This window comes from Cryptomeria japonica, chromosome 10 (genome assembly GCF_030272615.1).
Source record: "Cryptomeria japonica chromosome 10, Sugi_1.0, whole genome shotgun sequence".
Lineage (NCBI taxonomy): Eukaryota > Viridiplantae > Streptophyta > Pinopsida > Cupressales > Cupressaceae > Cryptomeria > Cryptomeria japonica.
In genome coordinates this window covers 633,213,367-633,237,624 of record NC_081414.1, presented here as the reverse complement: position 1 = coordinate 633,237,624, position 24,258 = coordinate 633,213,367, and the positions used below count along the sequence as shown (strand labels likewise).

The 24,258-nt window shown below is 36.4% G+C and overlaps 1 protein-coding gene across 8 annotated transcripts in view; it reads right to left on the bottom strand.

Annotated features, from left to right (window-relative positions):
- LOC131036035 (ATP-dependent RNA helicase SUV3, mitochondrial) overlaps positions 1–24,258 on the bottom strand; it is a 242,567-nt gene that overhangs the window by 106,962 nt on the left and 111,347 nt on the right. For all 8 annotated transcript variants that reach the window (XM_057967836.2, XM_057967834.2, XM_057967835.2 and 5 more), the window contains one exon: positions 2,453–2,621. In XM_057967836.2, the coding sequence (XP_057823819.2) occupies positions 2,453–2,621 (169 nt within the window). The remainder of the gene's footprint in view (positions 1–2,452; positions 2,622–24,258) is intronic.

Here is a 24,258-nt window from a genome sequence, read left to right as displayed (position 1 = left end):
GAGACAAGATCGAATATCCCAGATTGGTTGAAGGAAAGATTGACTAAGGTGATCGTAATAGAGGACGAGGACAGTGCAATTGATTTAGAGAGCCTCGTGGGACGTTCACATATGACAACAGAGAAGAAGAAGGCTACAAAGATGTCCAAGATGATTCGAGATGAGACTGGATCTAGAAAACTGCAGATAGCTACACCGGCAGCAGACAAATATGAGGGTGAGATCCTAGCAGAAGACTATCATATACAGACTATTGAGTTAGGACCATCCACAGCAGAGCAGACTTTAGATGATGCCACAGACACATTTGAGGCATTGAAGGACAAGTTTAGAGAAGAAGTAGAAAAGAATAGAAAGCTTGAGAAAGAGGTCGGTGCATGGAGGACATATTTCAGTCACATCAATGAACCTTTGGGACGTCAGGATCCAGTTAGATCACCATTGCAGGCATTGCCCCTTCAATCAATCAATGAAGCAGAAAGATTCAGGAGCCTAGTCCAGCGTACATGTAGTTGGATGGATAGATCTCACACGGTGGCCATTGAGTTTGTTACAAGGATGTCGAAGATCACCCATCAGGCTATCCAAGTTCTTGAGATTATTCACAGATTGATGGCAACAGTAGCTGCATTTGCCCATACCAAGGACATTGTCATCCCTGTCTTGAAAGTTATAAGACACACATCCAGAAGAATTTTAGCACAAGAGAGGATCTTAGAAGGTGATTCTCACAGTTTGTTTCAGTGGTCAACCTTGCTCCATATAAAGAGTGTTCTCTTCGAGGACATCAGTGTTAGATGTGGTCAAGTTGAGGAGGTGATCAATCCGATCCAGGACAGAGTATTTGAGGTACTTCATACCATTCTTGGCAGAAGGATCGAGGTCGAGACAGATGTGGATTTACAAGAATTTGAGGATAGAATAAAGATCATCTTTCGCAAGGACGCAGATGTTACAGATGAGCAGTATGATCAGATGTATGCCACCATGCTCCTGATTGATAAAACAAAGGAACTTGAACCTACTTGGGACGCAGCTCTTCTAGATGCATTTGATCAGGTTATCCACTTAGAAGAGAGTATCAAGAATCTTCCCGAGATTCCAAGCACAGAAATCGAAGGAATCGTGACAAAATTCATTGCATATGCTAAGAAAGAGAATTGGAAAGGGAATAAGATTCTAGATGAAAGGTTGTTACAGATGACATGACATCTTATTTCTCATTGGTTGATACCTCCTAGATTTTTGTGCCAAATTTAATATTTGGCTATGTATTTAATGTTGTTCAGTAAAAAGGAGGTCATTTGTAACAAACCCTAATTAGGGTTTAGGTGTCATGATCTTGTCCATTGATTTATTTTCAATCTGGACCTTTCATTGTAACTGGGGATGCTATTTATACCCCCATTTTTCATTTCATTTGTAATAGAAAATAGTGAATAAGTGTGAGAGATAATAGTTGATGTAATAGAGAGATTAGAGTTAGAAGCAATTTTATTTTGTAGCAAGATTGAGTCTTGAAGAGAGAAATTCAAGCAATTGTTGTATATGATGACTTGGAAATCAATAAAATATTGAAGTTATGGTGTTTTGTTGCAAATTTCATAAGTTATCTTCATGGTTGTTGGATGTACTTGAATCACGCTCAATCGAAGTAGTTGTTAATTTGAAAGACTAAGTGTGAGATTTGATATTTGGTAGGATTCGCTATCCAAACCACTAGCTTCTTGCTGATTGTAGGAACGCCTTGCGTGGTCGACTGGAAAACATTTTGAGTCCTTAACCTTCAAGCATTTTCGCATCTAGGATATGTACCTTCATAGTAGTGTCCTTGGTCTTTGATGCATTGAACACCATTATTACCTTAGAAGATCGCACTAATTTCAATTGAGTTGTTATCTTATGGCAAAATTGAAGTTGGTTGAGTCTTGCCAAATCTCATTCATGCTAAGTCGTTCATAGGGTTAGGCTAGATTAGACTTACTTAAACCCTGTCCTTTTGCCATTTTTTGAAAGTTCCTTTTAGATTAGTAAAATCTTCGAGCCTTTGAATCCGTAAGACGCCTTGAAGGAAACAGCAAATCACATCATACCACTAAAAAAGCTTGTCCACACGTGGAGATCCCACTAAAAGAACCTTGGAGTCTACCTAACTGATCCTTTTTGCAGATCTTCAGCAGTTAGAGACTATTTTCTCAAGAGAGGATAAGATGCCTGTCGGTATTTTATTCTGTGTATGATTGTGTACAAAATACACGTCAACACTACCACAATAAAATTATGAATAATAAATATGTAGTTCCTACATAGAAGTGAGGCCAAGAACTATAGCAATAAAACATAATAGTGCAAATAAAAACAGGATGCATAAAATCCCTGATTCCATATTGAAAAGTTAAATTAACTAGTAGAAAAAATTTAGAAATGTAAAAGAAAAGTAATTGTACAATACCTGCTATTTGCTTGATCTCTGGAATAGTGAGATCACGAGTTCCTATACCATCATATTTCTTCAGTGTTGAGAAAATTATGCGACGAATGTTCAAATTTAAACCCATTCCAATGGCATCACTTGCCACAAGAACATCAAACTCAGTGGTGGAATCATTGAATATTTTTGCCTGAAACACAAAACTTTCCATAAATTAAATTATCAAGCCATTTAATGCAAAAATCAGTTCTTATTTAATTTATTTTCTTTTTTTAATAGTATAGTGATTTGAGCATCATTTATTAGAATGTTCTAAAACAACGAACATAGAAATTTTCATCATTCTCTTCAAATTTTAGTTAAATAATTAATGAGGGCTAGCAACTCTTCTTAAATCTGTGTATTCAAACAATCCAACACTTAAGACATCCATAAAAACAGAACTTTCAACCTCCTTTTTTGAGTCTATAATTACCTCTTCTATAACAACATCACTATTACCGTGAGGGATTGTGAAGTGGAATTTTAATTTTTTTCATTTTATTTTTTAAAAGTACTTCATATAAAACTCCAGGGAACAGAAAGTTATATCATCTGAGCATAATGCTTAACATGAGGAATGTTAATTTTGGGCTATGACAATTCAATTGTATGTAATACATTACCTGTTCCTGTGGGTGAAAGTCTTTATATGAATAAGTTGGGCTGCTTCATAAATTTCTTTGTGATGTACATAAGAACTTATCTGACTTGAATATTGAAAAGTTAGTAAGTTCAGTTTATTAAGCTACTATATACATTGGCTAGGCAAATTGACCAAGTATGTGACTCCAAAACACTGAACTTCCACTAGCGTGATTGGATCTCGTGAAACTCTTCACAGCAAGCTTGGTGAAGAGTCTCGTTACCATTGAGGAGGTGAAGCTGATGCATTGAGTGCAATGTGCTGATTAATTGAGCTCAGTTTTCTTCCTTATCCGAGACTGGCAGCAACCCACCAATGTATAGATTTTGTCTTGCTATCAAACAAGAACCTTCTCAAACTTCTAGTAATGTCTCTCTATCAGCCTCAAGCCAGATAGGATTAGGTTGCAGCACTGGATTGTTTCCGTGGATGCTCTTGCGCTCAGCCTTGTGTGCATGTGGAGCTTCTCGAAAATGAACACTTCATTGCCAATGGTGGATGCCAAATTCTGTTATCCCTTAAGACTTGTGAAGGCAAATCAGTAAGAGGCAATATGCAGAATCTATGTCCCTCCTCTGTTTACAGGGGAGATAGCATTTTAAAAACTGTGGGAAATATACAATTGTGACATTATACATTTACTTATATTTACATGAAAGAATGATTTGATGATTTTGATTAATTACAATCCGAAGTTAATACAAAACAGAAACCAACGCTTTCAAAAGACTAGTGATAGAGTTTCTTATAGGATGTTGACATTGCATGCAATGGCATTTCACCCAAAGTAGCTTAGAGAATCATCAACGAACATGACTTTTAACCAAAAAGTAGACATCAACTTGCGCTGACAGAGATAGAATAAGTAATCTGCAAAACCAAGGCAAAAAAAAAAAACCTCCAAGGCAGAAAAATCTTCAAGGTGCTGTCATTTATTCCCAAAATGTTACACTACATAAAATTAAAAGCTTCAAAGACTCGGCCTCAGTGTTTGTGGTCCAAATATGATTAGAAATGAAGCGCCACTTTGCTTATATAACTTCAAGGTGCTGTCATTTATTTCCCAAAATGTTTATTCTTGACAAAATGAAAGCTTCAAAAACAGCCCTAGTGTTAGCAGCCCAAAGATGATTAGACAAAAAAAAACCATTTTTCTTTTATAACGTCAAGACATAATTATTGTTAAAGTAATTATTATGTTATAATGGTCAATTAGCTTTTAGTTGTAGGCTTTGATAAAGTTGTTCTGACTTTAAAATAGACTTTAAATAATTATTTTACTTTATTAATTTTTTTTAATCCCACATTCATTAAGTGGCTTGTCAGCCTTCATTGTAAACATATACAAGTAAGCTCGGCTAGAGCTTTGCGATAAAAGAAAGCATGAAGACCTAAGGACTGTTGCCAACAATGACGAATCGAGGTACCACTCCTAGCATAGAAAAGAGACAAAAGGCATCATGCATAAAATCCATACGGATTCATGAATACAAACCACAACTTTTTTCAACTGAATTGCATCATTTTATGCAAAATCCTAGTAGGCTTTACATCAAGAATAATGCCAAAATTTTATTTAAAAAAAAAAATCATAACTATGTTCTAAATCACAACAGAATTTTTTTTAAAAGTACTTGCATACAGTTTCGAATAGAAACACAGTCAAACTTTCTGAGATTTTTCAACAATTTTTTCTTTCAAAAATTGAGGGTTTTAACCCAACAATAGATTTCACACAAAACACGATTAGCTTTTGAAGAACGCAACTGTCTCTTTTGCATTTGAGAAGCTGTTTGCTAAGGATTTAAATGGTTTTTTAACCTCAAATAAGGCTTTGCCTAAATTTCTCAGCTATTTTTCATAACTTTTATCAACAATTGTTTACGGGTTATTTTCTTCCGCAGTTAAGGTACACATTTGCTCTGTTATTTTCCTAGGGGTTTGGAAATTATTTTATGGAAGATTTTGTCTAGGCTTAGGGGAAACTTGGTGGAAATAATCCACAAGTAACAAGGGATTTTATTATATGTAGTATGCACCCTTTTTTTGTTTTGAATGGTTTTATAGAAATAATAAACGGAGATGCAGAAAGTTTGTTTCACAATAGATATATTTGCAATAATAGAAGAACAGAAATAACTCTCCAAATAGAATATTTTCAAACACCCACAACCAGCAATAAACTGAAAGTGCAATTTACCATTGAAACTAAAGTTACCCACATGGTGGAATCTGATAACAATAAAATATCAAACATACCCATTTGCCGATTAGAAAAAAATATTGAAGAATGACAGGAAATCCAGTAAACTGGTAATATAAACCCTAGACGGCACCCCTCAAGCACACCTCCAAAAGGGACAATTTAATATAGATATGACACTGCAGGTCTGGACACCTCAAATCAGCAACCAAACTCCCTCAAACACTAATCCCCCATCTCCACAAACCCCCACGTACTCACTTAAGTTGTACGGCCAACAAAGGGATGACTACGCCCAACCCAAGAATGATGAATCTGCTCCAAATCGGCAAGTAATCATTTCAATCTACCTTAAGGGATGAGTACGGCCAACCCAAGAATGATGATTTTGCTCCAAACCTGCAAGTAATCTCTTCAATCTCCCTTCTCAATATCTCTCAAATCTACACTATTAGTCTGTGCTTAAAAAATGAAGATTTCAATCAACTATGAAGCCCAAATGTGATTCTGAATGAAATAACCAATGAATCCTCCAAATTAGATCTTTCACTAACATAGAGGATGTCCCTAGTAAGGGTTTTTATCCTCACAAAGTCGTTGGATGAACCTCAAAGTGGGGACAGGATGAGCCATAGAGGCCAAAGGAGTACGATGGGTACGGTCTTTGGGTCTAGGAGATATGGTTTATGGGGCACTCTATGCAATCTTTTCCCTCTCCTCCACCATTGCTCATCAATGCAAGAGGATCAGTCATAAAGAAAGTAGGATGATGACAAGATGAGGGGGAATGGTTGGAGGACATGTCACTAGGTAGGTGAAATATCCCCTATAGATATTTGCTCCAGATTTTACCAAATGTTCCACACTAATTTAAACAAACAGTTTGTATGAAAACTAATTTCTATTCATCTAACAAATAATATTGAAAATCATATAATATCAGACTGAAATAGAGATCTGAAATTAAATATGAATATTGTCATCAAAATTGATAAATCATTACAACCTTCAGCAGAATAACTAAATTATCTTCCCAATCGTAGCAACAAAACTTACAAAAAGATTGGATGCATGGGAAACCTCTCAATCACAGATACTGGATGTACAGTTGGATTGGAAATCCACACACCAATTACAGATCAATATGTTATTTTCAGCAAACACCAGCCAGAGTAGATCTTTCACCATCGTAGCTAGTCTCCAAGAGGGATTTTGTCCTCAGGAAGGCTGATATGGACCACGTCCAAATCTCCAGAATGTAAAAGTATTGTAATTTCCAATTTAATAGACAAGTTATATGCAGGATGGTGTCTTTTTATTTTATATTATGACTATGACACTAATATTGTTATCTGTCTTTTACTGCAGATAAGGAGGATGAACATGTATCGATTTCAATGTCATCTCCTTTAATTTGAATTAAGTATAAATAGTAAGATGGCCACGATCAAGTGGCACCTTGATCGGACATGTCTTTTAGACATGTCCGACCAAGATGTTACTTGGTCGTGACTCTTACAACCATCAACCGATCCATAACTAATTTATGCTATAAACATACCCGATAATGAATCGGTATCATTGTTAATTGTAACAGATCTAAAACATACCCGATAATGAATCGGTATCAAAGCATATGATAATGGATCAATATAAAGTAAACAATAACAATCGCTGTTAGCATTATATGCTATTGGGTTAATACCCCGATAGCATATTAATGCCGATATGAATCAACATTAATATGCTATCGGGTTAATAGCCCGATAGCATTTAGATTGACGCTTAACATAGTTAAGCAGGTCGTCAATCTTATCAATATCATAATTATGATCAATGTTATAGTCTGATAAACATAAAGCATGAATGAGTAAACTAATAACAGAATAGAGGAGATTAATGAGTTAGGAGAGTCTTATCTTGTAGAAGCTACTAATGCATTAACACTCCCTCTTAGCTTTTGGAAGATAAAGTAATCTACATCACATTTCTTTTCCAAAAATGTCAGTCTCCAAGAATATATATCATCTATACATATGATATGAAGTACCATCAAAACATAGGATACAAATATAAAACATTACTCAAGTATGTGACATAGAGTATCACCCAACCATGTGATATAAAAGAGTCATCATTTTATTATGACAAGATATCACCTAAACACGTGATATCAGTATTGCCTAAACACGCAATACTGAGGATAAACATATGAGGATGGTTAAATTCTCATCTTATCCAGGTTGTGATATGTGCACAAACATTTTATTCAAATGTTTTATCACAACACCATCATGGCACATCCATGACATACCAGAGATCCAACATGATAACTAGTTTGAGAATCATAAGATCGTCACCTTATGATGTCTGCATACAAGAGTTCATAATCTGAGAGATCGTCACCTCTTAGATATGAACACAGGGGGTAAAAAACCTAGAATGTCTCAACATGACAAAAGAAGTTTACGTTTTCAACATCTTATTTACAAAGCAAATTACCTTTCTATCATACCTAAACCCTTTCTGAAGTGATCAACCTTCACTTTGGAAAGTGGTTTGGTCAGAATATCTGCAGTCTGATCTCCCATACTAGCATATTCTAATTTGATCACATTTTTGTCTACCATGTCTCGTACATAATGGTATGGGATCTCAATATGTTTGGATCTATCATGGAACACTGGAATCACTGAAAGCTTTATGCAACTTTGATTGTCACAATGGATGATAGTAGGTTTCATTGGATTACCAAACAATCCCACAAGCAACTTTCTAAGCCACACTGCTTCTCGGGCAGCCATGGAGGCTGCAATGTACTCGGCTTCGGTGGAACTTTGCGCTATAGAAGACTGCTTTCTGTTGATCCAGGATATCATGGCTGATCCTAAACTGAAGCAGCACCCAGAGGTGCTTTTCCGGTCAGTCACACTTCCAACCCAATCTGAATCTGTGAATCCGTGTAGATTAAGATCAATTTTCTCATACTTGAGACCAAGATTTAAGGTGCCTTGTAAATATCTCATAATGTGTTTTACTGCTACCAAGTGTATCTCCTTTGGCTCACACATAAACTGACTCAAGGCATTTACTGCATAGAAGATATCTAGTATTGTGTTTACCAAATACATAAGAGACCCAATCATTTGCCTGTATAGAGCGCGGTCAGTAGAAGGTGATTCAGTTGCCGCTTCTTTAAGTTTATGAAGATTGGTTTCCATTGGAGCGGTCATAGGTCTGCAGTTTAGCATTCCAAATCTCTTCAAGATGTCTAATGTATACTTGCCTTGGTTTAGAACAATGTTATTAGAATTCTGCCATACTTCCAACCCTAGGAAATAATGAAGGAATCCCAAGTCCTTCATATCAAATTCTTTGGATAGCTCTTTCTTGCATTGATCTATAAGGTGATCTTCTCCTGTGATTAATAAGTCATCAACATATAAAATCATTATTAGCATATCACCTTTATTCTGTTTGTAGTAGAGATTAGGATCTGCATCATTTTTAGAGAAGCCTAGTTTTGATAGATATGTGTCAATTCTTTCATACCAGGCCCTGGGAGCCTGTTTGAGCCCATATAGAGCTTTCTTAAGTTTGCACACATGAGATTCTGCATGACGGATCTCAAACCCTTTAGGTTGCTCTAGGTATACTTCTTCAGATATCTCTCCATTAAGAAAAGTTGTCTTTACATCCATTTGATGTACCTTCCATCCCTTTGCTGCTGCAATGGCTAGTACAGTCCTTACTGAGGTATATCTGGCTACAGGAGCAAATGTTTCTTCATAGTCTATTCCTTCTTTTTGAGAAAATCCTCTGGCCACAAATCTTGCCTTATATTTTTCAATGCTGCCATCTGATCTTGAAAAGCCATTTAGAAGAAACAATAGATTTCTTAGTTGGCCTAGGAACGATTTCCCATACATCATTTTTCATTGTGGATTGATACTCTTCAGACATAGCATCCTTCCATACTTGATGTTTAATGGCATCTGTTACATTGTCAGGTTCGTTTTTAGATAGATCATTCATAAGAGCAACATAGCTAGTAAATTTATTAGGTCTTTTGCTTTCTCTGAAGGTTCCAGAAGGAGCAGCAAACCTCTGAGCTTCTTCTACTATTTTGGTGGCCCATAGTGGTCTTTTCTTGAGATTTCTAGGTGAGTGTTCATTTTCATTTTCAGTTTCATCTAAATTCTCCCTCTGAAACTTAGGGGCAGGATTTTCATCTAAGTTAAAGGTAGGTGCATAGATTTCAGGTTCTATGAAGTTCTGAGCTCTTTCGAAAGCCAGGTCCTCTTCAAAGATTACATCCCTACTGTTGACGTGTATTTTGTACACTATCAAACACAGAATAAAATACCCAAGGGTACCTTATCCTCTCTTGAGTAAAGCCTCTGATTGCTGAAGATATCGTGGAAAAGGATAAATCAGGATGACTCCAAGGTTCTTCGTTGTAGGATCTCTACGTGTGGATAAGCTCTCTGTGGTATGATGTGATTTGCTGGAATCACAAGGGGAATTATATTTGATGATTGAATGTCTGATCTGCTTTGAATATTGCTGGAACACAGGCTCTTACTAGCTTTGATTTAAAAAAAGGAAAAAGATGAGGGCGAGGAAAGGATCTAATCCTAACACTAAGAATGTAAGAGCAATGAATGATCTTTGATGAAATTCTAACTAAGTCTTGTTTTGACATCACTGGACCATCTCCACAAGGTTAGTGCGATCTTCGAAGGAAAGTTTTATGATGTTCAAATCATCACTGCAGGCATAGACACCATCACGTTGATGCATATCAATGAAGAAGCGACAACTGAAGTTAAGCTTAAGCTGAATGATTCCAGTTGACTACACAAGGCAAGTCTGCAATCAACAAATTGCTAGTAGTATGGATATACGAATTCCACCATCAATCAAGCACATTTCTTCCATTCATCTAATAACATGAAATCAAATATAAGAAGTATAAAGACCATGCAAATTGTCGAATCGACCTATAAATTTCACCATTTCTTCAATGAAGTTACAAGTCTCTTACAACAACATCTTGGCAACAATCTTTGCCTTCTCTCTCTACTCTACTCTAATTGCTATTCTATCAACTAGCTAATCACCTTCTAACTACTCTCTATCTATCTTCTATTAACTGCTTCTATATGCCTTTACAAATGAAATGCCAAGGCTTATATAGTGCCCTCAATACAATTCGATGGCTAAGATCAATTCGAGATCAATGGCCAAGATTTTACAATGAAAACCCTAATTAGGGTTTGTTACAACCATTACATAACATTTAATGCTTGACCAATGATAAAATTTTATTGCTTGGACACATGTCCTCTCTGGAAAATTCAACCAATGGATAGTCGGGGTAGGTACATAGAAGTTTGTGCCACCTCCCATGAGTTGGGTACATTGAATCTGGACATTGTTGAGGTGGACCACACTGACTGGAGAAGTGATGACTAGGATGCCACCTTGTCTGACACTTGTAACTTGGTAGATATTCAACTTGATGTTGTTGAGAAGCTAGCTTTAATTAATTCATCTGGAACTATTTGCTTCTTCAACGAACTCTTGCTCTAACTCCTTGTGTCCTTGATTGGTAGGATGATTGATGTACCTCGCCTTGGAATGCTGGATTGGAAGAGGTCGCCCTTATCCTGATGATGCTGGATCGAAGAAGGTCGTCCTTGTCGATGTTAGGCTGGAGGAGGTCGCCCTTGTCCTTGCTTGATCTTCTTGGAGGAGACCGCCCTTGATCTGAATTTATTTTCCAACTTCGGGATCCCCATTTGATGCCTACACAAAATATTAAAGTTAGTCTTTTGAGCATCAAACCTCAAAGCATGAAATTTAAGACCTTTCAAAGGTAAAACTTAAGATATTAATTTTAAAAAGTCATGATAAATCAAGAACTATACATTTTCAAATTAATAATGAATGGAAATTGGATTTTCAAGACTTAGATTCAATAGGATCACAATAAGTCTTGAATAAGAACTTCAAAAAAGTAATTCTTCATACCTTCTCTTGAGTATTAAACTCTAAGAAATGATGCAAAAAAAATAGATGAATTTCGCTAGGCAAAGTGTAGATCATAGCCTCCTCTTGGATGAATCGCGCCTCCTCTAGCTTGGAAAAGAATTCCACCTTCCACTAGCTTTCTCAAGATCTGGAAATTCGCCTTCAAATGTCTTCAAAAAATCTGGAAATTATCCTCCAAACTAGCAAGAAATTTGCCTCTCCAATGGCCTTCAATATGAATTTCGCCCACCACTAGCTTCTCCACACTTAGTAGAAATTCGCTCCACTCCTCTGGATTTCGCTCCTCAAATTGCTCTCCAAATTCGCACTTGAAAGAATGATTGAATGATTTGAATTGTGAAACAACACCTCCAATATATAGAGCACTCACCTTCCACTTACCCATGAGGCCGCCCTAGCAAATAAAAGGTGAAATAATAAATAAAAACCCAAAAGGAGTAGGCCAACTTGTCAAATAAAGGCAAATAATGCCTTGTGCGCTCCACATTTAATTTTTTAATTTAAAAAAAATTAATTTTAAATGCCTTCACAATAAAAGTTCGATTTTTTAAGGCCTAAAATCAATTTATTAAATGCCAATTTAATTAATTTTTTCAAATATTCCAAAGTTAGCAATTTGGCATCTAATGCGATTTGGAGGATAGTAATGTTTGGGATATGGCAAAAATAAAGAATGCACATGTTACGCGCTCTAGTCCCTTGGAGAGGGACAGGAGCACTTTTTTATTTTTAGGCTAGGATTCTCAATTTTTTAAAGTCAAACCTTTGTTCACCATGTTTTAGAAAATCCTTCCCATCTCATACAATTTTGCCTTAGCATAATCTCGGAGGGAATTTGTTGTTTTCATAAAAAGCGCTCTGGTCCTTTAGTGAGGGACGAGAGCACTTTTGAGTCCATTGCATGAATTCTTGATCATATCAACTTCAAATTATCCTCGAGGCGTAGAATATCACATTTCACTCCATCTTGAGCCTTGGTAATAAAAATATCATTTCAAAATGCAAGGTAAATGGTCATATTTGGAAATTGCGCCCTGGTCCCTTGGTGAGGGACGGGAGCACTTTTGCCAATTGTCGTCAAAATTTGCAACTCTCGCATCTCAATTCCACTTCAAGGCATTTTAAACACTTTTTCAAACTTGCGCCTTGGCCTCAATTTGTCCAAAATTGGCGAAAAAGGCTAGATAGCATGTTAAGTGCTTTGGTCCTTCAGTGAGGGACAGGAGCACTTTTTCAACTTCAAGCTTATCCGTCCTTTGCTAGCTTTCCAAATTATCTTCAATGGGCTAATCATGTCTTCTTCCATTCATTTCAATCACAAACTCGCCTTGTCTTTGCAAGAGATTTGCACTTGTTTGGAAAATCGCTCTGGTCCCTTGGAGAGGGACGGGAGCACTTTTTGGAAAATCTCTTTGGTCCCTTGGAGAGGGACGGGAGCACTTTTTACATCTTGGCATACTTCTTTGTTCTTTAAACCTCTCAATTGCGTCCAAGGCATAAAACATCATTCGTCCTTCCCATCCAAGTCAAGTTTTGCCATAAAATATCAAACAAAGAAGAGAAACTTGAAAAAGTGGCATGGTCCTTCAGTGAGGGACAGGAGCACTTTTTCAACTCTTAGCCAAATTGTCCACTTTTCACCTCAAAATTCCTTTGCTAGGGAAGATTTCACCTACTTCATGCTATGAATAAAAGTTAATGTCCAAAAAAGGTCTAAAATTGTGCATATAAAGAAAAGCGCTCTGGTCCTTCAGTGAGGGACAGGAGCACTTTTGACCTTCTAGGCAAAAACTTCATCATTTCATCGTTTTTGATCAAGTCTGGATGCTTTATCATGTTCATTTCGTCCTTCAATATGCCTTTGATGTTTCAATTTGACCAAACAAGGCCAGGAATGGCTCAAATAAGTCTTTTCGCCCTGGTCCCTTGGAGAGGGACAGGAGCGCTTTTGCCTTGGTCCTCCTGAGAGGGCCAGGATGGCTATGCGCTCTGGATCCTTAGTGAAGGACAGGAGCGAAATTTGACTTTTCGAACTCTCCGACAGGATAATTTTTATGGAATATAACATTTAAGTATAAGAAAGAACTTTCTTATACTTTAAGTTATATTCCATATATATTTTCAGGATGTTTGAGAGTGGTTTCAGACCTCCAAGAGTTATATTGCAAAATCTAGTTTTTTGAGGTTTTTTAGTTTCCAGACTTAGTCAAATTTCAGGATCAGGACTTTTAGACTTAGCCAAATTTCAGGATCAGGACTTCACTCCAGCAGGACCTGCTATCCTATTGATCTCCCCGACAGCACTCAAAAATGCAAAGGCCAACTGACAAAACCCTAAAAGACCTAGAAAACAAACCCTAAAAAGCAAAAAACATGGGTCCCCATTTGCAATGGGGCGATGTGTGAAAACGTCACAACGCCTACTTAGTTCAATATTTCTTTGACCAAGTACATAGATTCTGTAGGCTTTGGAGGTTTCACTATATCCTACAAGCAATCCTCTTTTTCCAGAAGGCTCTAGTTTTAGTCTCTTTTCTTTAGGTATATGGATATAGACAGGACATCCAAATATCCTAAGGTGGCTAATATCAGGCTAGTCTTAGTGAATACTTCCTCAGGAGTTTTGTCCTCAAGATGGGAGTGAGGGCATCTGTTCTGTATATATACAGCGGTGCTGGATGCTTCAACCCAGAGATTTGTGTTAAGGTTTTGATCTAGGATCATGGCCTTGGCAGCTTCAACTATAGTCCTATTTTTCCGTTCTGCTACCCCATTTTGTTGGGGGTTATAAGGTATAGTGAGCTCCCTCTTAACCCCATTATCTCTACAAAATTCTTTAAATGAATCTGATGTGTATTCTCCCCCACTGTCGATTCTTAGGGTTTTAACTTTGTTTCCTAAGTGGTTTTCAGTTAGTGATTTAAATTCTTTAAACCTAGAGAGGATCTCTTTTGATTCTTTACTTTTCAAAAAGTAGATCCAAGTCTTCCTGGAGTAGTCATCAACAAATATTACATAATACAAGAATCCCCCTAGAGAGGATACGGACATAGGTCCGCATACATCAGAATGAACTAATTCTAGAATTTTACTAGTTTTCCTAGTACTATTTTGGAATGCACCTTTGGTATTTTTACCTAGGGCACATCCTTTGCATGCTCCTAAATGATCTTGCTTTTACTTGGGTAGACCTGTGACAAGGTTTCCTATTGAAGATAAAGCCCTAAAATTCAGATGGCCTAATCTTCTATGCCAAACTTCATTTGCATTAGTGGCTTCATGGATTAGGGCTAGATTGGGTTCCGTGCACAGCTCATACAAATAGCCCCATCTCTGTCCAATGGTCTTTGCCTTCTTGATGGAGGAGTTCCTTGGCCAAGCCAATACTCTGTTGTCCATGAATGTTACTCTGTATCCGTTATCTTCCAGTGCCGATATAGAGACTAGATTTCTTTTGATGCCAGGGACATATAGTACTCCTTCAAGCCGCAAGGTTATTTCTGTCTTCAATTTGATGGTGCAAGTTCCTACTCCTCTGACTGGATGTGTGGAGTCATCTCCGATGGTTACATCCTCATCACTCTCCTCTGTCATGGAATCCAGTACTTCTCTAAACCCAGTGATGTGCCTGGATGAACCACTGTCAATCACCCATGAGTTGATTTTGTTAGAAGCTTGACTTGTGAGTGCTGAGTAGAATACGTATTTCCCGGAGTCATCTTCCCCTTTAGTCTTTCCTGCTTTGACAAATGTGGCATGTTTCTTGGTTCTTTCCGGGCATTTTGCAACAAAGTGTCCGAACTGATCACACCTGTAACATTGAATGTGAGATAAGTCCTTCTTTGAAGTATTCTTGCCTTGACGACCTTTTCTCTTTCTAAACTGCCTTTTCTTATTTTGCCTGGTGGAATTGGTGTTTAGAACTTGTAGGTCTTCATCTATATTCTTGTGTTTCATTCCCATCTTGTTCAATCTTGATTCTTCTTGGAGACAATCATCCCTTAATCTTTCAAACTTGGGATATTTGGACCTTGCACTGATGCCTTGGACGAATGTGCTCTGTCCACTAGGCAACCCATCTAAAGCAATGAGTGTTAACTCTTTGCTTTGGATCTCGTAGTCCAGAGTTGCAAGTTCATCTTTTAAAACTGATATCCGCATAAAGTAGGCGTTGATTGTCTCCCCTTTGTTCATGGTGATATGATTTATTTCTCGTTTTAATGCTAGAGTTCGACTTGCATTTGATATCTCGAATGTGCTTTCAAGAGCTTTGAACATTTGATAGGCTGTCTGATGTTTTCTTATGATGGGCATTATGTTGTTTCTCACCCCATCAACTATTATTTTTATTGCCTTTTCATTTCCCTCAATCCATGTTGTTTTGTCAGGTTCATTTTCGGGTTGATCATTTTTAGTTTGAACAAACAAATCCACTTTGTTCTCCTTTAGGATCATTTGAATTCTGAATTTCCAGGTTGAAAAATCATCGCCACCTCCGAGTTTGTCTTCGAATCTGATAGCACTGGCCATTTGAAGAAATGTGATGTAGTATAAACTTGTTCTTAAATTTGTTTCACGAAATTAAATAGCCTCAAGTTCGATCAACTTGGCTCTGATACCATGTAAAAGTATTGTAATTTCCAATTTAATAGACAAGTTATATGCAGGATGGTGTCTTTTTATTTTATATTATGACTATGACACTAATATCGTTATCTGTCTTTTACTGCAGATAAGGAGGATGAACATGTATCGATTTCAATGTCATCTCCTTTAATTTGAATGAAGTATAAATAGTAAGATGGCCACGATCAAGTGGCACCTTGATCGGACATGTCCGACCAAGATGTCACTTGGTCGTGACTCTTACAACCATCAACCGATCCATAACTAATTTATGCTATAAACATACCCGATAATGAATTGGTATCATTGTTAATGGTAATAGTGCTTATAAACATACCCGATAATGAATCGGTATCATTGTTAATGGTAACAGTGCTTATAAACATACCCGATAATGAATCGGTATCATTGTTAATTGTAACAGATCTAAAACATACCCGATAATGAATCGGTATCAAAGCATATGATAATGGATCAATATAAAGTAAACAATAACAATAGCTGTTAGCATTATATGCTATCGGGTTAATACCCCCATAGCATATTAATGCCGATATGAATCGACATTAATATGCTATCGGGTTAATAGCCCGATAGCATTTAGATTGATGCTTAACATAGTTAAGCAGGTCGTCAATCTTATCAATATCATAATTATGATCAATGTTATAGTCTGATAAACATAAAGCATGAATGAGTAAACTAATAACAGAATAGAGGAGATTAATGAGTTAGGAAAGTCTTATCTTCCAGAAGCTACTAATGCATTAACACAGAACCTCACAAGGTTACAACCAAGAAATGAAATAAACCCCACATGCTCAAACAATCCTCTTAATGCTCTTTTATAACATTTTGAATGTCCCTTGTCCTTCCATTTCCTCTTCCCTTTTCATTTTCTTTTCTTTTATTTCACTTTTGAATTAAAGGTGACTTAATTTGATTTCTCACTTTATTAAGTCACTTAAGTAATTATATAATATTATCCTTATGATGTACTTTTTTAAAAGGAATAATATTAAATAATGACACTAATGTCTTATTAAATAATTAAACATGTTTTTAATTATTTAATTATATCTTAAGCCAAAAGGGGACATTACAAGTCCTACCACCCAAAATTGCTTGTCCTCAAGCAATAAGCACCAAGATCCCATACTAATCTCGGAAGTTGTTGTGATCTTCTGTTAGGAACACTACATACTACTGTCACCTCCTTATTTCTCCCCAAAAACATTATGATGATTATTAGTAGTAGATCCGCAAATTCATCTTCAACAACTAATGAGTCCCATGTGATCCCAGAATTCCAAGTTAATCTTAGGAAAGAGCCACCATGCTACGTTGTGCCACTTTGATTATAACAAACTGACTTGTGCCATCAATCGGTATCCTCAACTTCTAGGACTCCAAGAAGTGCCCATCATCATAACCCAAACTAGAATATTCAATATTAGGAAACAAATAGTGTACAAACTTCTCAACAATAACTAATTATTGTTACAATGAATATATGTATTGGTTCTTCATTACTTATAATATATCCAAGACATGGTGAAGGAGGGTGTGAGAGTATTACAAGAGGGGTACAATGTATGAGCATTCTCCTAGATATGCCACCTCAAAGTGGGATAGGATGAGCCCATAGAGGATAAAGGAGTACAATGGGTTCGGTCTTTGGGTCTAGGACATATGGTTTATGGGGCACTCTTAGCAATCTTTTCCCTCTCCTCCACCATTGCTCATCAATGCAAGAGGATCAGTCATAGAGAAACTAGGATGATGACAAGATGAGGGGGAACGGTTGGAGGACACGTCACTAGGTAGGCCACCCCATATGCATGGCATGGACCACATGGGGCAAAGAGGGATGGTACATCCACTTTTGGGCCTAGGATAGGGTCTTCAAGGACACCCCATCGAGGTCACTCACTCCCGCAATCTCTTTATGGTTGAATCTTCCTATTTGAATACCTTATTGTTAAGTAGATAATTCAGTTTCGGAATTTCTTAATGGTTTAATTGTTTACTTAATGCAATATGATTATGATTGCCTTCTAACTTATGTGCAAGGGCTTAATTAAGACAAGGTACTCTTTTAACCTGATTTACTATTTGGAATTAAGATTTTCGATAGCTTTAGTACATCTCTAATTTGGGTACATTACATGATGAGTACTTTGATGTTCTAAGATTGAAGAATCTGAAGATAAGTCAACAAAGGAAGTTTGGTCAACCAATGAAGAAGATAGGACTGGTATCATTTGGTTCCAACAAAATATCCCAATGGATTGTAAGACGAAAGAATCAATGGTTGCTACAAATAAGGGGTACACAATTCTCCTTGTTGGTCAGCTTGAGATCACTATTAATGAGTCTAGTGAAGAGATGAACTCCTTTATAGATATTGTATTTGATCATAAAACTATTCTTCCACTCCCTCTAGAGGATTGCATGGCAACAACTAGTGAATCAATTGATATTGATGATAATATTGCTCCTGCACATGATAGTTAATCAGAAAATTTGAGTGACAACCCAATTCACTTTGATAAATTTGATCCAAGACCTTTAGATTTGCAAGATTTGAAGGACAAGTTTGTGGTTTCAAGAGAGAAAGTTGTGCAAGTATTAACAAGAGAAGATAATACTTATAAATACATTGAAGACCTCATTTGGAAAGCCCAAATTGAGGAAAGGTAAATATGAGTTGCAAGTGGAGTCACTAGTATTGTACAAACTCCAATCGCCCATCTCCACAAACCCCCACGTACTCACTTCAATTGTACAGCCAACAAAGGGATGAGTACAGACAGCCCAAGAATGATAAATTTGCAAGTAATCTCTTCAATCTCCCTTCACAATATCTCTCAAATCTGCCCTGTTAGTTTGTGCTCAAAAACTAAAGATTTCAATCAATTGCGAAATCCAAATGTTATTCCTAAATGAAATCACCAATGAATCTTCCAAATTAGATCTTTCACTAACGTAGAGGATGTTCCTTGCAAGGGTTTTTGTCCTCACAAAGCCACAAGATGAACAAGTTCAACCAACCAAATCTATTTGCAAAATATCAAATCCAAGCATGTAGCAATTGAGCTCAAAAATTGACTTTTATAGGCTTCCAAAAGCCCACGCCCAGCCAAGAGGGTTCACTTTTTAAATTAATCTAACTTGTTGGTTTGGGTTCAAGTTCTAGGACCAGGTTTGCTGGTTTGCAAATGGGTTTTGGGTTCATTAGTACAAAAACAATGTGTGTCTGTGTGTGTGTGTATTATGTTATATAATAATATATAAATTGTATTATATTATATCATTGAATTTATGAAAAAACTTTAAAATTAATAAACCCGTATAATAATTGATAATACCAGCGGAGCTGCATATAACTTAGTCACCACTACTGAGTAAGATATCATTTTTCAGCCATTGGTCCATTTAAATACATTGCCATTAGAAAGATGCTTTGACCAAGAGCTGTGACAATTAGAAATATAATACTGCATAGCTGTTTTTATTCTTTGTCAAGTAGATTAAAAAATCATACGCTTGAGAGTAAGCATCCAACACATCATCTGCTCCACCACCTTCCAATTGAATTATGACTTGTATAAGGGATACGCTATCATCTTCCATGAGTTCTTTGTCAAATAGTCAAAACAAAGGTCCTCCCTTAGCCTATTTTGCAGAATTCGAAGAAACTTTTCACCTTCAGAATTTTGACCTGAAGAATGTGTTCTCAAGGGTTGAACCAATGTCTCCGATTCGAAGCCTTCTCTACACCCTTTTTCCATGAAACCCTTTGTTTTCTTAAGAGCTTTCAATCTTCTAGCCAACAAATATTCTTCACAGGCATCACTAGCTTCTGCAATGGTTCTCGGAAATGAGCATAATCTAAATCCACAACTCCGATTATAAGCGACCAAGTTTGGTCAGCAAATAAATTTTTCTCAGACAAAAAGCAACAGAGTTTACTGAACCAAATTACACGTCGCTGCAATCAAAGCAAGGGCCCATGAAGAATAACATGTGCTTTGATGCTCTAATAAAAGAGACACCAAACCCGGATCCGAACCCAACACAAACCCAAACCCACATTTGAGCTTCTAGTGCCGAACCCGCTAACTTAAAAATTAATTAAAAACGCCTTATATATCCCCAATGCTAGCGCCTAACCCAATAAAGTCACTTTATTTAATATTTGCCCAAAAGCAGTTTTTAATTTTAACATGGGCGCTCATGTAGTCAATTACTAAATAAACTAAAAAATGATTAAGATGAATATTTAGTTTAACTTTATAACTCATCATTCTTAAATTAAATCCACTAGACCACATTAAAAAGCTGAAATATCATCATCACTAGCTCTAACAAACATTCCAAAATAGAAATCATACCAACTGGCACTTACTAAAAATCAAAGTTGCATGGACTCGGATACGGATACGGTATCGGGTACGGGTACAGCTATTTTTTTAGACCCCCAATATGGATACGGCTGGATACGTCATTCATAAAAAACATACACACATATTTAACACAATTTTCTAAGTTATTCGAGGAGATTTTCATTACTTCAAAAGCAATATAGATACATAATTGCTACATAAATAATAATAAGTTGATTTGACATTTTACAATATGCAAAGATAGTAGAGTTGCATTGGAAGATAACCCAAAAAATGGGTCACTGAAATAGATTCATTTGGTGTAGGTTTTGTTAATATCATTTTTTTTCCAAAAAATGCATGAATGAAGTTTTTTAAAATTAAATTTAGGAAGATTTATGTCAAATTTTTTAAAAAATCAAATCACATTAGTATCTAGCATGGTTGGAAATCAAGGATTTTTGGGCATGCATGGTTACAATATTCAACGTGTATCTGGGCTGTATCGGATACGTATCCATTTCAGAAATGGGAACGGATACGGGGATACGCGTTCCCAGGGAGGGACAAAGGAGTTTCCGGCAACTCTGCTAAAAAAAGTATGGATAAAACACCTAAAATCACTCCAAAAAAGGGCAATTATGCAAATCTCAACTACTTGAGCTCAATATAATACCTGTCATTGTCAAATAAGCTGGATCAAATTGTCACCATGAGTCCCTTGACCCTAACTCCTTAACCTACAAGAACCTGCTGAATAGCTAGCGATCACCAAACTGAAGTGCTTAGGAAGGGGACATTACATTATAGCAGAAAGGGATTCATTCTTTGGTCTTGCTGAATGATTAAAAGTTGTGGGATGGAAGAATGGTATAAATGGTCTCTCTACCCAACATCATGTTGGAATGCAACCAGAGATTGTTTGCTAAAAATTACAACTCATGGAAGCAACATCTGTTGACTATTTTAGAGTACAAATGCCTCACCTATACTATACTTGGTAAATATACTGATCCAGACACTATGGGTAAAGACCAAGGAAAATTTGAAGAACGTGATAAAGAAGCAATCATATTGATTAAATCATTTGTTACAAATGAAATACTTCTTGGAGTCCAATTAGGGAAGAATTTAGCTAAAATTCGAAAGCATCTATGAGATTTGCATGAGGCTTCAAATAAGAGCAAAGCCTTCTTCCTAAAGAATATGCTATTTCCGATCATAATGGATTAAAAAGCATCCTTGCAAAAACATTTACTAAAGATCAAAGACATCAAAGATCAATTATCAACCATTGGTCAAAATATGGAAGAGGAGGGCATAATGGTAATCACATTGAAAGATACCATATTCTTATGAACATTTTATTGAGACCTTGAATATCACCTCTACAAATGTTGACCTTATATTTGAAGAGTTGTGCAATAAACTCTTACAACAAGACAAATAGAAGATATAATTTGGTACTAGTAGGGAGATAGAAGATGTGGAACAAGCATTTCCAACCAAATATATGATGATGCTTGATCAATGATGGCTGATTGTTGACGGTTTACATTATTATTTTTTAATTTTAATATATAATATATATCATTAAATTTGAGTTTCACTAATTGATATTGTAATATTTTTATTTTTATGGTGATTTTGTTTATTATACAATATATGATGCTATGTGGTTTATTTTGAACTTAAATGCTGCATATATATATATATATATATATATATTCGAATAGACGAACCCAAAACCCCAAAAGAAAATTTTGACCGAACCCCCAAACCTGAATTCAAACCAATACTACGGCCACTAACTTAGAGTATATATAATCACTTACTAGTAACAAATTACTTGCTAGCACACCATAATTCTACGAAAATTAATAAAATAAATTAAATCACAATAATTAAGAAAAATTGTTAAATAACATAAATTATATCACTCAAACCATTATGGTAATTGGCAAGCACCCAACCACCATGACAAGTCTACCCACAAGTTGCAAAGTCAAACTTAACTGATTCAGATTTAGGTTCAAAGGCCCACACAGGACACATCTCATACTATTTCAAGCGAGACAAGGTAAAATAAAACCTAACACATTCACCCCTCCTAATAATCATCATTGGGGAAAATGTGCACCTACACACTCAAGGAAACCATCAAATGTAACAATAGAATACAAAATAACCAAAGTACAATATTCATATAGCCACCAACTAGATAATATCAAAATTCACATATAACTAAAAACCACCTACCATAAGCATGATTCAAGTACACATAGTTAAACCCAATGTAGAACTCAACATGCAATTGCAAGAAAATATCATAATAAAATAGTGAGGCCAACACAATTGAGTTCAAGTGTATACCAATCCACGCTTGCATTAATATCCTACACACTTGTTGGTGTTTGTTTTATCATCTACCAAACATTAGGATAGGATACCCGGAGGTATTCTATCCTCTCCTGAAAAATCACTACTGATTCCAAGGTCTATATGTGCAAACAAGCGACTTTAGTGGAATAGCTTCTTGGGTAGTGTATGCTGAAATTTCAAGGGGGACTTACATTTGACAAGTATCTTGAACTGCTGGACTTAGATGGATTTAGCAATTTTAGGCTCTTCTTTTTTGGGGATTTTCCGGGATTTAGACTTTCAAAAGAAAGGGAAAAAGAGATAGGGTTCAGGAAGGCTAATCTAATCCTACGAATTCTGGAGACGGTATCAACTAGGTGCTCTCGAGAAACCAAACCTTGCTTCGCCACACTAGGGACAATTACACAAGGCCGGTGCAATCTTCAATGGGTTGTGCTTATGATTGAGATGTTGGGATGCACAGGGGTGTTGATGTGTATTTTGTACACGACCAAACACAGAATAAAATACCTAAAGGTAACTTATCCTCTCTTGAATAAAGTCTCTGAATGCTGAAGATGTCGCGAAAAGGATCAATCGGGATGACTTCAAGGTTCTTTGCTGTAGGATCTCTACGTGTGGATAAGCTCTCTGTGGTATGATGTGATTTGCTAGGATCACAAGGGGACTTACACTTGACGACCTAAACGTCTAATTTGCTAGAATCACAAGATTTTACCGGCTTAGATCTGAAAAAAAAGGAAAAAGGACGAGGGCGAGGAAAGGATCTAATTCTGACACTAAGAGTGTAGGAGCAATGAATGATCTTTGATGAAATTCTAACTAGGTCTTGTTTTGACATCCCAGGACCATCTCCACAAGGTTAGTGCGATCTTCGAAGGAAAGCTTTATGATGTTCAGATCATCACTACAGGCATAGACACCATCAGGCTGATGCATATCAATGAAGAAGCAACAATTGAAGTTAAGCTTAAGCTGAATGATTCTAGTTGACTACACAAGGCAAGTCTGCAATCAACAAACTGCTAGTAGTATGGATATACGAATTTCATCATCAATCAAACACATTTCTTCCACTCATCTAATAACATGAAATCAAATATGAGAAGTATAGAGACCATGCAAATTGTTGAATCGACCCATAAATTTCACCATTTCTTCAATGAAGTTTTACGAGTCTTTTACAACAACATCTTGGCAACAATCTTTGCCTTCTCTTTCTATTCTACTCTAATTGCTATTCTATCAACTGACTATCCACTATTAGCTAACTATTCACTTTCTAACTACTCTCTATTAGCCTTTACAAAATGAAGAGTCGGGGCTTATATAGTGCCCTTGATACAATTCAATGGCTAACATCAATTTGAGATCAATGGCCAAGATTCTACAATGAAAACCCTAATTAGGGTTTGTTACAACAAACTCAATTCTGAACAATGAAATAATTGTATTAATTGGACACATGTCTTCTCTGGAATATTCG